This window comes from Apaloderma vittatum, unplaced genomic scaffold, assembly GCF_000703405.1.
Source record: "Apaloderma vittatum isolate BGI_N311 unplaced genomic scaffold, ASM70340v1 scaffold39880, whole genome shotgun sequence".
Lineage (NCBI taxonomy): Eukaryota > Metazoa > Chordata > Aves > Trogoniformes > Trogonidae > Apaloderma > Apaloderma vittatum.
In genome coordinates, this window is record NW_009696962.1 from 3162 (window position 1) to 16469 (window position 13308).

Sequence of the window (13308 nt, forward strand, 5' to 3'; positions counted from 1 at the left end):
TTAAGCAGTAAGAGTGAGGAGGTGAAACAAGGTGCTCCAGGAGGAGGGTGGGGAGGCAGCAGGAGGGCAAGCACCACCACAGCCCTGTGCGAGGCCGGCCGGCGGGTCACCTCTGCGCTTGTGGCAGCAGGGACAGCAGAGTCGTTGCTCAGGCAGGTGTGGAGGGAGGGGCAAGGACCTCCCAGGGGCAGCTACAACACAGAAACCTCCTCGCAGCGCCTGCAGGAGGATTCCAAGTTTTGCAGCACTTGTTCTATTCCAGTTAGTCTGAGAACACGCAGGCTCTGTTAATCAAGGTAAGGCATTACGTCATGGCAGGGGAGCGTTTCTGTAGATCAAGAGAGACAAATAAAGCCCAGGTCTGACCAAGGCAAGTGTAGGCACAGAACTCCAGGCAGATGCAGTGTCTGACATCTCTGCAAGCCAGCACTGCCCAGCAGCTTGGCATCTGTGTAGCTTAGAGCAAGAAGAGGTTCCACTCTAGGTCAAGGCACCCCAGCAGTCTCTGCCTGTGGCAGCAGATCACCGCAAACAGTCTGAGAGTTAATGTAAACCGAGCACCCCAACACAGCTTTTTTGTACCTTCAGTCTTTGGTAAGTGCCAACGTCAACAAAACCCTGCACCAGCACCAAACGTGCTGTAGGAACAGGGCGCTACGTGTGCCCCTTCCTCAGGGCGAGGCAGGTGTGAGACCCCACGGATGCAGCACCACTCCTGGGGAATAATGGCTCTGAGATCTGGAGACAAACCGGCTCTTGGCACGGGCTGCGACACGCCGCCACAGTGCGTGAGCTCACAGCAGGTTCACTCCGTGCTTCAGCAGCTTTTGCTTGGCCTTGCTGGGCAAGCTGAACGCACTGTCGTGAGGGTTGGGAACGCCTGAGTTGCGGAGCGGAGCACCCAGCTGCTGGAAGTAGGTTTCCTGGACGGGGTTCCGGCAGGCATACACGGCTGTGGAGGCATTCCTAGCGGGGCGGGAGAGAGGGCAGAGGTCAGGATTTACAGCTTTGTGCAAGATCCACTCCAACTCAGCGGGCTGGGCGTTGGGATGCTCGCGGTGCTGGGCTCCCCGCTACTGAGAGGGACTTCCAGGTGTCTCTCAGCAGAGCAAAGGAACACAGAGCTGAAGTGGGCACCAACCCCCTGCAGTGCATTGCCAGAACGCCACAAGGAGCCAGACTCTCCTTCTCAAGCATCCTAAAAGAGCCTTATCCTCTGGGACCCTCTCAGCAGCACTAACACCCATGCACGTAGCCATCCTCTGAGAATTCCCCTCGCTGGCAGACCAGCCCAGTGTTACCAAGAGCTGGAAGTTAAATACTCCTCGTTTGCTGCCCATAAGCAAATCCCTGTGCAGCACCCTCACGGCAGGAACCACACAAGTTCGTTTAGTCACATGTGTGTGAAGCTCAGGCAACAGCTGGATCCTGCAGCCACAAAAGCTCAAGCTCCTGATTAAAAAAACTCCACTCAGTATTTACCTGCAAGAGGGCTGGCAGGGAGCAAAGCAGGGAACTCTGCACTCCTCGACGGAGGAAAGCAGCAACTGATATGTTTGCTGACACCCTTCTGTGACAACTCTCCATAACAGAAAGCAGTTTTAGTCATCTTGTTACTCAGTCTGATTCACACAAGGAGCTGCTTTTTTTGGGGGCAACGCAGAATATGCCAGCATAGCCGGTGTAGGATTTAAGCAGCCAGTCAAACGAATGCTAAACAAGGAGCTCTCCAGCACTGAAGTGTATGATTCACAATCCCTTGGCAAGCCGTGTCGGAGAAGTGAAACAGTGTAATTCCCAGAAGCATCTTTATTTCATCATGTTTTGGACAAACAAGCACGGCCGGGCAAGCAGAACCTCCCCACGGTCCCAGCCTGCTCGTCCTCCCCTAGCCCAGCCCCGGGAGCGGGAGCTCGGCCACAGGGAAGGGCTCTGGCAGGGATAAGACCATCTCTCCTGGAGCATTACAACGAGTTTGCCACGCACATCGCAGCATGTTTCCAGCCCAACAAGCTGTGCAAGAAAACAAAATCTAGGTTGCCAATTCTGGGCGCCTCTGGCTCCCGGCCAAGACACAAATTTATTAGGAACGGCTATATTTAAAACTGCATCTTAGAACCTAATGGTGCCAGGAACTGATAATATTCTAGCATTACATCTTAATCCAAACCAGTGGCACAACTCAGCCGTCCCTTCGGTTCGCTCGCCTGGGTGCCATACCAGCCTCTCACCACCCAGATCGTGCTGCGGGCAGGATATCGAGCAGCCTACAGTTCCAGAGCAAACCTCAGGGAACACGGTGACACAACTGACCTTTGCCAAGAGACGCTGGTGTGATTACAACGCATGCCAAACCTCAGCCAGGGGGTTAGAAACAGGGTTCCCTGCTTCTGCCCGTTCCGTGTGCCACACAGCACCCTGTGCCCAAGGAAGAGGGAGTCAAGGGCACACCTCACCTGATGATCACTTCGGAAGCAGTCGGTAGCTGGCTGAAGTCGGAGTGGATGAGCGTGGCCGCTCTCAGGAACTGCCGATCTAGAGGCCCGGGCGTGTGGGGCAGGTTGGCTGCAGAAGAGGAGCGCGGGGGGTGTTAAAAGCCCACTCTGTAGGGGAACATGCCCCCATTTACCCCAAGCAACATGAATCCGAGTGAAGCGCCCGCAGCAGCCGCTCCATCTCCCAGCAGCCTCTGGCCCTCATCCAAACACAGCCACCAACAAGCCTTCAGCAGATTATAAACACACAAAACACAAAGCTTCCTCAACAGCCCCTTACACCCTGGCTATTTCATAAGAGTTACAGCAAGCATCGCTTCTGAGAACCTGACTGAAGCACGAGCAAAGGTTACCATAAACCCTGTTCTGCTCCTTATTCCCTCTCCCAAAGCAGCTGCTGTCCCAGAAGACGAAGGCTTACCCGTGAGGACGTTCTGAACGCAGTCGTAGTGAGTGAAGCTGTAGGTTGTCTTGGCTGAGGATGAGGAGTCTTTGGGCAGAGTCTCCCTCAGATGAACCTCGAGGCCATTTAGAGAAGCCAGGCTGCTGTGGTACTGCAGGCAGGGCAAAAAAACCACCAGGTGAGTGTTAGAGCAGAAGTCCTGCTCCACCTGGACTCCCAAGGAGATACCGGAGGGAGCTGGGGTGACTGGTGTTGATGATGGAAGGACTGGACCCCGGACCCTGCTGCTGCCCAGCTCCCATCAGGACCAGCTGGGAAACCTGGGCAGAGAGGAGAGCAGATCAGTCTCCCAGCTGAAAAGTCAGTGAGATGGGGACTCAGAAAAGGGCACTCCAACCTGAAAATTAACCACCTGACGCTACTGAGCACAGGAAAACGCAAGACTCCATTAATTTACCAACCAATGTCCCTCTCCAGGGCTCATTTTCACACCCTGGCCACAACTCTCAGCTGCAGCAAGGAATATTCCCTGGCTTACGAGCCCTTGTAACACCAGGCAGACAGCACAACACAGGATGCAGCTTTACAGGCTCAAGCTGGGTTGAACTGCTCATAGAGCTTCCCACAGCACCCTCCCAAAACAAAAATGCATCTTCGAACGGACACCCAGCCTCCGCGCTGAGCTTCTGCAGGCACTGGGGCAATCCCCAAAAGGAAAAAAAGCCAAAGAAACAGCCTCACCTGCAGGGTAATGACAGGTTGGCACAACAAGGTACTAAGGCGAAAGCCAAGTTGCTTTCCCAAGTGGCTGCCCTGCCCATGCTGAGGATGATTAACTCTGTAACCCTCCTGCCTGCCTTCGTGCTCTCCTCTGCCACGGAGAGGATCAGGCCTCCGTTCAGCATGATGGCAGCCCCTGGCCTGCCCCTGACCCCCCCTGGCCATGGAACAGATTTTCTTTTCTGTGCAGTGAAGGGATAAGACATAGAGACCAGCAGGGAGCGAGGCTGAAAGCCTCCAAAGCCTCCTGCTCTGTGGGAAAAGCCTGTATCAGAAACCGCCCCCGGTACCCTCGGTACTGCCTGCTGTTCTCAGCTGCGCAAGTAGCATATTTTACCCTTCTTTGGTGTCATTGAGAGGCCTCAAAGCATTCAGCAGACATTAATTACAACTAATCTTTGACATCCCTGAGAGCTGAGGGTCATTTTTAATCTGCAGATAAACAAAGGAGCAGACAAGCTGAGGTTACGCCTCAAAATCCCCCGTGATGCCAGGAGCAGAGCCCAGCTCCACCTCCTCAAACACCACTGCTCCTCCTGGGATAACAGCACAGGCCATGCATCTCTCCTAAGAGGTAACACCTGCAACCAGTGAATGCGGGGAGCTGGAATAACCAGCCACAGTCAAAATCCAAGCCGTGTGCGAGTACGGTTTTGTGGAGATGAACCTCCAAGCAAGAGCACAGGAGATGGAAGCAGCGTGTTTGGGAAAAGAGGAACCTGCACGAAAGAGGGACTTGTTAACCCAGGGGCAATACCTACAGGAAATCCGACTGACCCGCGGTGCACTGCTGCCAGGGAGTTTATCCCTAGCCTTAACGAACTGAATGACTAATTGAGCCAGGCTGGGGCACTGGGGGCCTGGAAGGCCGTGCAACATGTCACTAGCAGAGCTCACCCCCCCAACAGGGCTTTTCACATGCCACCTACATCCTTCAGAGGCTCCTTCTCGTGGCAGCAGATCAGAGCTGGGTTCCAGCCACGGGCTGCCGAGAACCTCTGAGGACAGCAGGGCTGCCCCACCAGCCCGGACCTGCAGCTGTAGGAAACTCAAAGAAGCTGAGGGTGCCTGTGCAGCGAGGGTGACCTTCAGCTCTCGAGAATGTTGGTTAACATTAGGAAATTAGGAAAAAAAATTCATAGAAAGAGTAGTCAGCCATTGGCACAAGCTGCCCAGCATGGTGGTGGGGTCCCCATCCCTGGAGGGGTTTAAAGGTCATTTAGATGTGGTGTTAGGGGATATGGTTTGGGGGTGAGCTTTGTAGAGTAGTGTTAATGGTTGGACTCGATCCCAGCCGTCTTCTCCAACATGAATGATCCCATGATGCTCTGCCTGCAGCCCCCTCCCTGTTTCTGGTTCTATTTAGCTCAAACCAGGGCAGCCCACAACCCAGTGCTGTTTGAAACAAGCAGAAAGGGGACAGAGCAACGGGCCACACCTGGTGCAAGCGGCCAAGACTGCACCTCCCAGCCTCTGCCTATGCTGCAGCAGGAGGTATGTCCCTGGGCACCCCAACCTCCTTTGCTGCACGGAGGTGGCATCTCCCTGCTCATGGGGGTCAGAGCCACAGCCTCCGAGCCCCAGGGCTCCGAAGGAGGAGTAACCTTGCGGCTCTGTTAGTGCTGGGAGCCAGTGTTTGCCTGAGCTTCCCTCCACCTTCCAGTCTGACGGGTAAAGAAATTAGGTTGTTCCTATGGCAACTGGCATATCAAACAGGCCTCTGCAGCTTTGACTCAGCTCCCTAGTAGGGAGGCAGAGGCCAGGCAGCAGCTCTGCAGACTGATGCTTCGCTGGGAAATGCCGGGGGGGGTCGGCATCTCCTTCCCATCCCTCGCAGCTGCTCGGTAGGGAAGCCTGTACACCGAAGCAATCCCACAGCAGAGTAATCTGGGATCACTCTGGCACAGCACCTATTTGCAGTGCCCGAACAGCACCCCTTGCTCAAGCCCCCGGAGAGCAGGCTGGGGACACAGACAGACACACAGACTCTCACATAGAGAAAAAACGCCCTGGGGACGCCGCCAGACACGTCTCTCAGGTGCTTCCACAGTGAGATGTGACACAAGAAGGGGAGGTTAAACAGAACAAACCTCGCTTTCCAAAAAGCACTACAAGAGCTGACAGTTCCCCCACGAATCCTCAAGCCAGCAGAGGCCTTTGGCAGCCCGTGGGGCTGTCTGTCGGTCACACCTACACACTCTGCTCCGGCACTAGCACTGACAGACAACTGCAGGCAACAGGAGTCGCCTGCGAGACAACGCTCTCACCTCTCGGGCTCGCTGCCTTACGTTTGCAAAGAGCCTCCCACGCAGCTTCGGTTGCGGTGACGAACCCCGAGCCAAATAGCTTTGCCTGGCACAGCGTGGAGCAGGTGAGGAAGGTGATGGGAACAGCGACCCAACACTTGCCCTTTGGCTGTAGCCCCTTCCCTGCCCCCACCACCAGACAAGCAGCAGCGGGTGGACCTGCAGCTGTAGAAGAGCCTTCCCACTTACCACATCCTCAACGGAGCTCTGGTCCTCTCGGAGCTGATCTTCAGCCAGGAGGGAGAGCACAAGCCCCTTAAGGCAGTGAACGTACAAGCTCATCTGAACCGGTTCGCACCACCTGCCTGATGCCGCGCCAGCCTGGGCTGCATCGCCCTGCGGGGGCCGGCCACTCTCCCCGCTCCCGGGACAGCGTGTGTCCTCCGCTGGGTCACCAGGCATGCTCTCCCAAACCTCTGCAGCTGGCAGCTGAGTCCTGCTCAGGAGCTCTGGTTGTGCAGCAGCGGCTGGACAATCCAAACCCCGCAAACCACCACTTTCTCCAGAGATGTTATTTTCGCTCAGAGTCCCTTGCTCATCTTGTTTGCTTGAGTTCCTTCTGCTCGACTCTGGGGCAGGAGAGCAAACAGCTGGACCGTCACTGGCTGTGTCACTTTGGAAACTGTGTTGCTCAACATCAGAGTCCACAAGGGATTTCCCCGTGCTCTGACTCTCCTGCTCTTGACTGTAAGGGTTTGGAAAGGAAAAGCCTTCTATGTACAGACCTGTAGACTGAGCATATTCAGTGGTATAGAGCGTGGAAGGACTTGGCAACTGCTTCTCTGATGGGAAAGATGCTCTTCTACTCAGCTCTGAGCTCTGGCTGTCTGGGTCGCTCAGTTTTGCCACTGGAGAGTTCTCTTCACTGGCTTCTGTTTTGGAGAAGTCCTTTGGAGGAGCGGGGTTTGCAAGGCTGCCTGGCTGCACAGCATCTTCTGGTGCAGCTGTGCTTGAAGCTTGCTCAGGGGACTCCTGCACAGAGATGTTATTTGCTTCTCCTGTGGATTCTGAAACTGCCTGGGAGCAAACAGCATTTTTCTCTCCTCTAGGGCTTCCTGGGGACACGGATGACCTAGCGGGAGACGGTACGTCAATTAAATGACTGAGTAGGATCTGTTTGGAGTAATTACATACCTAATAACACCACCACCTCCTGGTAACTGATCTGTCCTGCTCAAAATGCATCTACCTCAGAAAAGGTCTGACACAGGTGAAGAGCACCGGCCTCTCACACTGCAGACTCCTAGGGATGTCACACCCTTACTCACAAAGCACGAAGGCTGAGCTGAGAGCAAACAGAACATCACAGCTCGTCTCGGGAAACAGTTCTGCTTTAGTTCTTCACAGCAGAAATAGGGACACCATGAATTCAGTCCAGCCCGAAAGACCTCAGGCAGCTGTAGCAGCCAGATGACAGAGCTTGAGTTAGTACCAGAGACAACAGTAACAACTGTTAGTGAGGACACAGTGCCACACGTGGGCTCCCTTGCTGCAAAAGCCTCTCTGATTTCCTACCTAGTCATCCACTCCACTGGAAAGTCTCGGAGCACTGAGACTTCATCTTCTGTTAGGAATACGGGGATGATACGGACACCCTGCGGCAACGGAGAATCTGCAAAAGCAATAGAAAGTTTGAGGATTACATTAACGTGTCCTGGCATAAAAAATTGAAGCCAGACTCCATCAGCCCAGAGGCTTCTGCAGGAGGAGGCATGCTGGACCCCGAGTCACCACAAACCAACCAGGTCTGACTAGGCAGCATCTCCCCATCCTCCTCACACACTTAATGCTTGACACAGTTAAATTTTCCCCTTAGTGGTAAATTTTTTTTTTCTAAGCATCTTGGCAGAGTATCTATAAAACCGATGCTCAAAATTGATGCCTGAAGGTTTGGACTGAAAGCATCAGCCATCTGTTTTCAGGGCTCTTTCAGCGGCCAAGTAGGCACATGGGTAATTGGAATTAAAGCAGGAGTATTGGGAATCTGAATAAGAACTGACAATTCAACCCAAAAGAGCAAACTGCTTTGCTTAACCAAAGGAAGGAGCTAGTTCCGACTACACAACACCCACTGGCACATGCTGACTAGTGGCAGCAACACCCTTGGGGACATACTCCTGCATCCAGCAAGAGCTTTAACGTGAATCCCAGAGCAGTGGCTTGCACTCTTGCTGCAGAGAATGCAGCCCCAGAGGGTGGCTCACATGCTGCTGCCGTGCACTTGGCAGCCACTGCTCTGCAGCTGGATGCTCACCAGGCTCCCGCTGCTCCTCACCTCCAGGCTCGCTCTGAAAGAAAAGCCAAGAATCAGCTCCGTGGCACGACTCGACGCTTGCCACCAGGACAGCTCTTCAGCCGCCTCAGCCTCCCTGTGAGCACAGCAGACCCCAGACCAGCCCCTGCAGCAGATGGGCAGTGATTTGTTCAGCGTGCTGGGCACTGATTTGTTCCTTAGGTAGTCCTCGAAGTCGAGGTGACTTCCCAAGAAACAAAACACACCTGAAAGCAAGGACAAACATCACAATTTGCCATTACTGCCTGCTCAGGGCACAGAAAACTTGGTTCACTCAGCCAGAGTAATAGCACCCCTGGATCTTGATGAGTTTTTTTTAGATCATGAACCACGTAAATAATTACTTTTGACAAGTTTTAACGGCAACAGAAATTGATCTGTTTGTCACCTTCAGACATTTATTTTGTGTGTTTAGCACTAAACACCTAAACTTGGGTTAAAAGCCAATCAAAACATCACGCAGATGAGAACTCATGAATTCAGCAACTTAAAGACTGGGAAAAGCAAATTCCTGGTGGAGAGGTCTTGAAATTTTACTCAGCCATAACTAACAAAAGCTTTTAGCACCAGCATCAGTATTTGTCCTTCCCAGTAACGGCAGATGTAAGATTTATGTGACAAGAGCTCCCACACCGCATCCTTACAGGCAGGTACCTGCATGCAGGGAATGTGTTAGCAACATACCTGGCCTGGAGCCTCGTTGCCTTGGAGGAGAACTTTGGCAGTGAGAGAAGGTGGCAGCTGGGTGCTCACGATCCTAAAAGAACAAACCAAAGTCACTCAGGAGCAGGGCGGCTTTTCCCAAAGCTCGGCCAGAGGCTCCCATCACTTGGTGCATCGGGACAGAAAGTGCCAGCAGCAACGCTCACACCAGGCTTCACTCATGCCCTAAGCAAAACTGGGGGTGCTGCTGGGCCCCATTTCACAGCTGGGCAATCACTAGGGGAATCTCCAGGGTTCCACTGCACCCATCTCTCCTGGCAGACATGCTGCAAGGGCTGGAGGACCAGTCCCGGATACAGGCTGGAGCTAACACGTCCCCACACAAGAGGAACACAAGGTGGGTGACTGTGGGACCCTCGTTTTCTTCTTGTCTTTGGGTCAGTTTTCCTCCAAATGCAGGAAAACTGCCTGCTGGCATTTACTTCTGTTCAGCAAAGCTGGTTTTGCTGAGTCAAGAACTAAGACAGATCAATCCCTGCAGGCTTCCTGCCATCCTATAGAGAGCTGTGGGCAGCCGAGAAGATGCAGGAAGACCAGCACTCGAAGCACTGCAGCACGGCCCCCTTGGGGGTTCTCGGTCTTTCCATTTACATCTGGTTGAAATCCACATTCTGGAGATTCTCCAGAAGACTCTAAAGAAGGGGAAGTTTAACCCTGCAATGGGCAGACACAGGACAAGACTCCAGTCTCAAGTTAGACTTCCACAGCACCAGCTTTCAGGTGCTGCAGTGACTCACACCCAGTGTCCTGCTTGCACCTGTAAGATCCTGTAAGATTCCTGCACTGGCAGGAGGCGTTGGACTAGATGATCTCTAGAAGTCCCTTCCAACCCCCAACATTCTGTGATTCTATGACTACCACCTGAAAAAATGCCTGGCCTGTCTCTGTCAGACCTGGAAAGACACACACATTGTGGAGTATTTCCAGTACTCGTAAAAGGTGTTAAAGGAACAGCTGATGCCAAAGGAAAATGGTGCTTGAATTGCCAAGAAATTCTTAGAAACCACCATCTCCTGGTTTTCAAAGCTGCCACCTCTGAGGCTTTCCTTGATGTCGCTCAGTGCCACATCTGCAGCATCTTCAGCTACGACTAATCTGTGGTTGAAAGAAGTCAGCATTTCCCATGGGAAATTCTGGCTGATTTTTTTCTGTGCACTTTCTATCAGCACAGACAGTGGTCCTGGCCAATAAGTCAGTCAAAAATACACATATACAGACCCACACGTGCACAGTCTTTGCCAGAGAACACTCATGGGAAAGAATAATGTTCACACATCTCTCGTTTTCTTGGTGACTTCCACCTAAAAAATCCTAGGAAGCTGAGTCTGCATGCCCTGCTGAATATCATAAAGACAGCAGATTACTACTAAATCCCAAACCCTGAATTTCTTTGTGCTTCCATTTCTCCTGCTGATAAAACACAACCAGCCATCCCTCCTCTGTGATAGACATCAGAAGCCAGGGATAACCTTGCCTGAAGCACCGAAAGTAACAAGAAGCAGCCCTGCCTGTGCAGCTCCTGCCCTTGCTCTGCGGGATCACAGCCTTGCCAAGGGGCAGACTTAACATGCGGGTTAACCCTTTAGGAAACGTCTGGTTACTTACAAGCCCTTGTAGAGAATGCAGCCTGCCAAGACATGGGGAGACCGCTGGCACGTCTGCAAGATGAGAGCCGCTTTCAGTAAAAGCAGAGGGTCCACCTAGACAGGGAGGAACCACAAGAAGTTCAGCTCAGAGCAGCAAATAACCACTGGCATTGAGGCAGCTCTAGAGCCAGACGCTGCAGAGGACAGGCTTCTACCTTGGTTTTGTCCAGATTCCAGAGAGAATTAAAAATCTTGTGGAGGTCACTGGTGTTTTTTTGGAGGTGTTCAATGTATCTGTCCCACTGCCTGCTCAGCTCCTCCTGAGAGAACATCTGTGGACAACAACAAAAGTCCGCATAGGTGTCATTGCATGGGCCCGAACGCATCCAGGATGTCAGACGCGATGAAACTGGGGATGGTGCCTGTACACGACACATCTTGTGAGGGCTGGGAGGAAGATGATATCGAGAGGAAACCGCTTTAGGCTGAACGTTGAGGAAGCTTTCAGCAGAGCCCCATGCAACCTCACTGCAATAGGAGGACAGGCTTGTGCACGTCCCCAGGTCTCAATTTTTGGATCTGTGAGCTTGCTCTGACCCTTGCCAGCAGGGAGACAACACAAGGGGACATGCCAGCATGTGTGTGCCTGGGCAGAGCCTGGCCAACAGGGGAAATGTTTTGAATCTCTTCCCAGGCAGAGACATCATCTTTAATTACCACGTAGGCACGGTGCACAGGTCCGTTGTAGAAGGTGAAGAGGCTGATCAGCTGCTCCAGGAACCGACTACAGCTGATATCAGGGAGCTCCACAGCACAGCCCAGAACCTTTTAACAGAGAAATCCATGAATGAAGAGTGTTGACTGTCGAAACCCAGGCACAGCAGGTGAGAACAGCTCTTATCACTTTCAGATGAGTATCACCATTTACACATTCATAAACATTAATGAGGTCACCCCTCAGCCTCCTCCAAGCAGTTCTGTGGCAGGCAAACATCCCCCGGATTCACAAGTCAGATGAAAAGGAAATTCAAAAATACCCACAGAAGAGCCCTGGCACAGACAGGATAAATAAATAATCTCAGAAATCCAGTGTTTTAGATACGCTCCCTTCCCACACTAGATGACCTAGCTCAATGCTCTAATAGTTTCAGGAAACCGGTCTTAGCTAAGCACTTAAAAATATTCAAATTAGCTTGTTATTTACAGCTTCATGTAGTTTTTGAGTTGCAGTAACAACAAAAGTGTCAGGCCTTCTGCCTCAGAGCCCAGAGAGCCAATTCAACAGGCCGGACTTGTCTCAGCCCAGTCTCCAGAGGATGGTTTGGGGCATTTTTATCACAACTCTGTCACATGCTGCTCTTTAGCTACTAAATGACTGTGGACACCGACAACGTTCCGCGGCAGGGAATACCGAGGGTTCGAAGGAACAATCAGACTGTCAAACAGGGAGATCGAGTCCTTATTACAGCCTGCAGCACGCAGAATCCTGTTCCCAGTCACTGCCAGTGACCCAGGGACACACGCAACGATGCAGAGACCGACACTCCAGAGCCACTGCCAGGCACATGGTAAGAAAACTGGCTGAGGACACACAGCTGAGGCACGTGAAGCTTTGCAAGGAACAGCTGAAGTGACTGCCAGGATGCACAGCTGAAGGCTGTGGTAACACAATTTAAGTTACCTTGCAATGAAAAGTTGAGCATTGCAAGTTCCCACCCCAGCTCTCTCCAGGTCTGTGTCCAGTCCATAACTTGAAAAAAAACCAACAAACCCTCTTTGTGTGATACAGAAGTTGAGACTCTCGCTGGGTTTGCCCCATGACTGCCTCCAGGTCTCTTGAACTCACCCACAGATAGTCTCCATCCACTACGACTGCAAACTTGAGCTTCCTCAGGCGAATGAGAGTTGGAGGAACTCCAGAAATCTCCGTCACGCAGTGCACCACACCCGCAATCTGGCCACACAACAGCTCCTGCTGCTCCGGGAGAGTCTGTCGAGGAAGGCAGAGAAGACACACTTTTCTATTTATGTTTTTTTTTCTCCTTTTAAAAGGACTTGGGGGGGGGGTGGGAACAAACAAACCCTCACTACTGTATTTACATACAAATTTAAAATTTGCTGTATTTACTTACAAAAAAATTACCTGTGAAGGATAAAAATAACAAATCCCAGCACTTGTCGGATCTCCTTCTTCCTTAACCTTTGAGCCATCATAAAGGAAAAAGTAATTCCACCTAGAAAAAGCAAATAATCAGCAAAAACGATTGTATATTTGAAAACTATCATGCTTCTCCCTCTCTTTCTTCTTATTTTGGGTAGAGCAGTAAAAAGGTTATTGTTACAAAGGAAGGGACACATGGTTCTTACCTACCCACGCCAAGCTAAGGCATGAAAGCAGCGCTAAGAGGGTCCCATACTATTAAATTCGACCCCTTTGGGGGGTTAACTCTGCAGCCAAGACACGAGAAAGGAGACACAGACTTGTGTTCTCCTATCCCCCGCGCGCAGTAACGCTCCTTAGGCCGTTCGAAGCGCTCCAACAAGGCGCTGGTTCTAATTCGGGCTGTAGGAGCCCGGCCCCCTTCCCTCAGAGGCGGTGACACCGCTCGTCCCCCCGAGGAGCACGGAATTAGCGGCAGGTTTTTAGCCGCTCCGATGAGCACGTTGCTCGTCCCGAGCTTTTTGCGCACAAGAGCCGCGCTCCCAGCGCGAGCGCCAGGCG

General features: G+C 52.3%; 1 protein-coding gene across 1 annotated transcript; it reads right to left on the reverse strand.

The window, feature by feature from the left end:
- Positions 1 to 794: 794 nt before the first annotated feature.
- HPS4 (Hermansky-Pudlak syndrome 4) lies at positions 795 to 12820 on the reverse strand (the record flags this gene model as incomplete). The annotated part of the gene is made up of 12 exons (XM_009876694.1): positions 795 to 966; positions 2457 to 2565; positions 2917 to 3049; positions 6174 to 7056; positions 7500 to 7596; positions 8239 to 8272; positions 8962 to 9034; positions 10606 to 10700; positions 10802 to 10918; positions 11304 to 11411; positions 12433 to 12576; positions 12730 to 12820. Coding segments are annotated over 12 exons (2056 nt in total), but the record flags the coding sequence as incomplete, so codon positions are not given.
- Between the last annotated feature and the right edge of the window lie 488 nt (positions 12821 to 13308).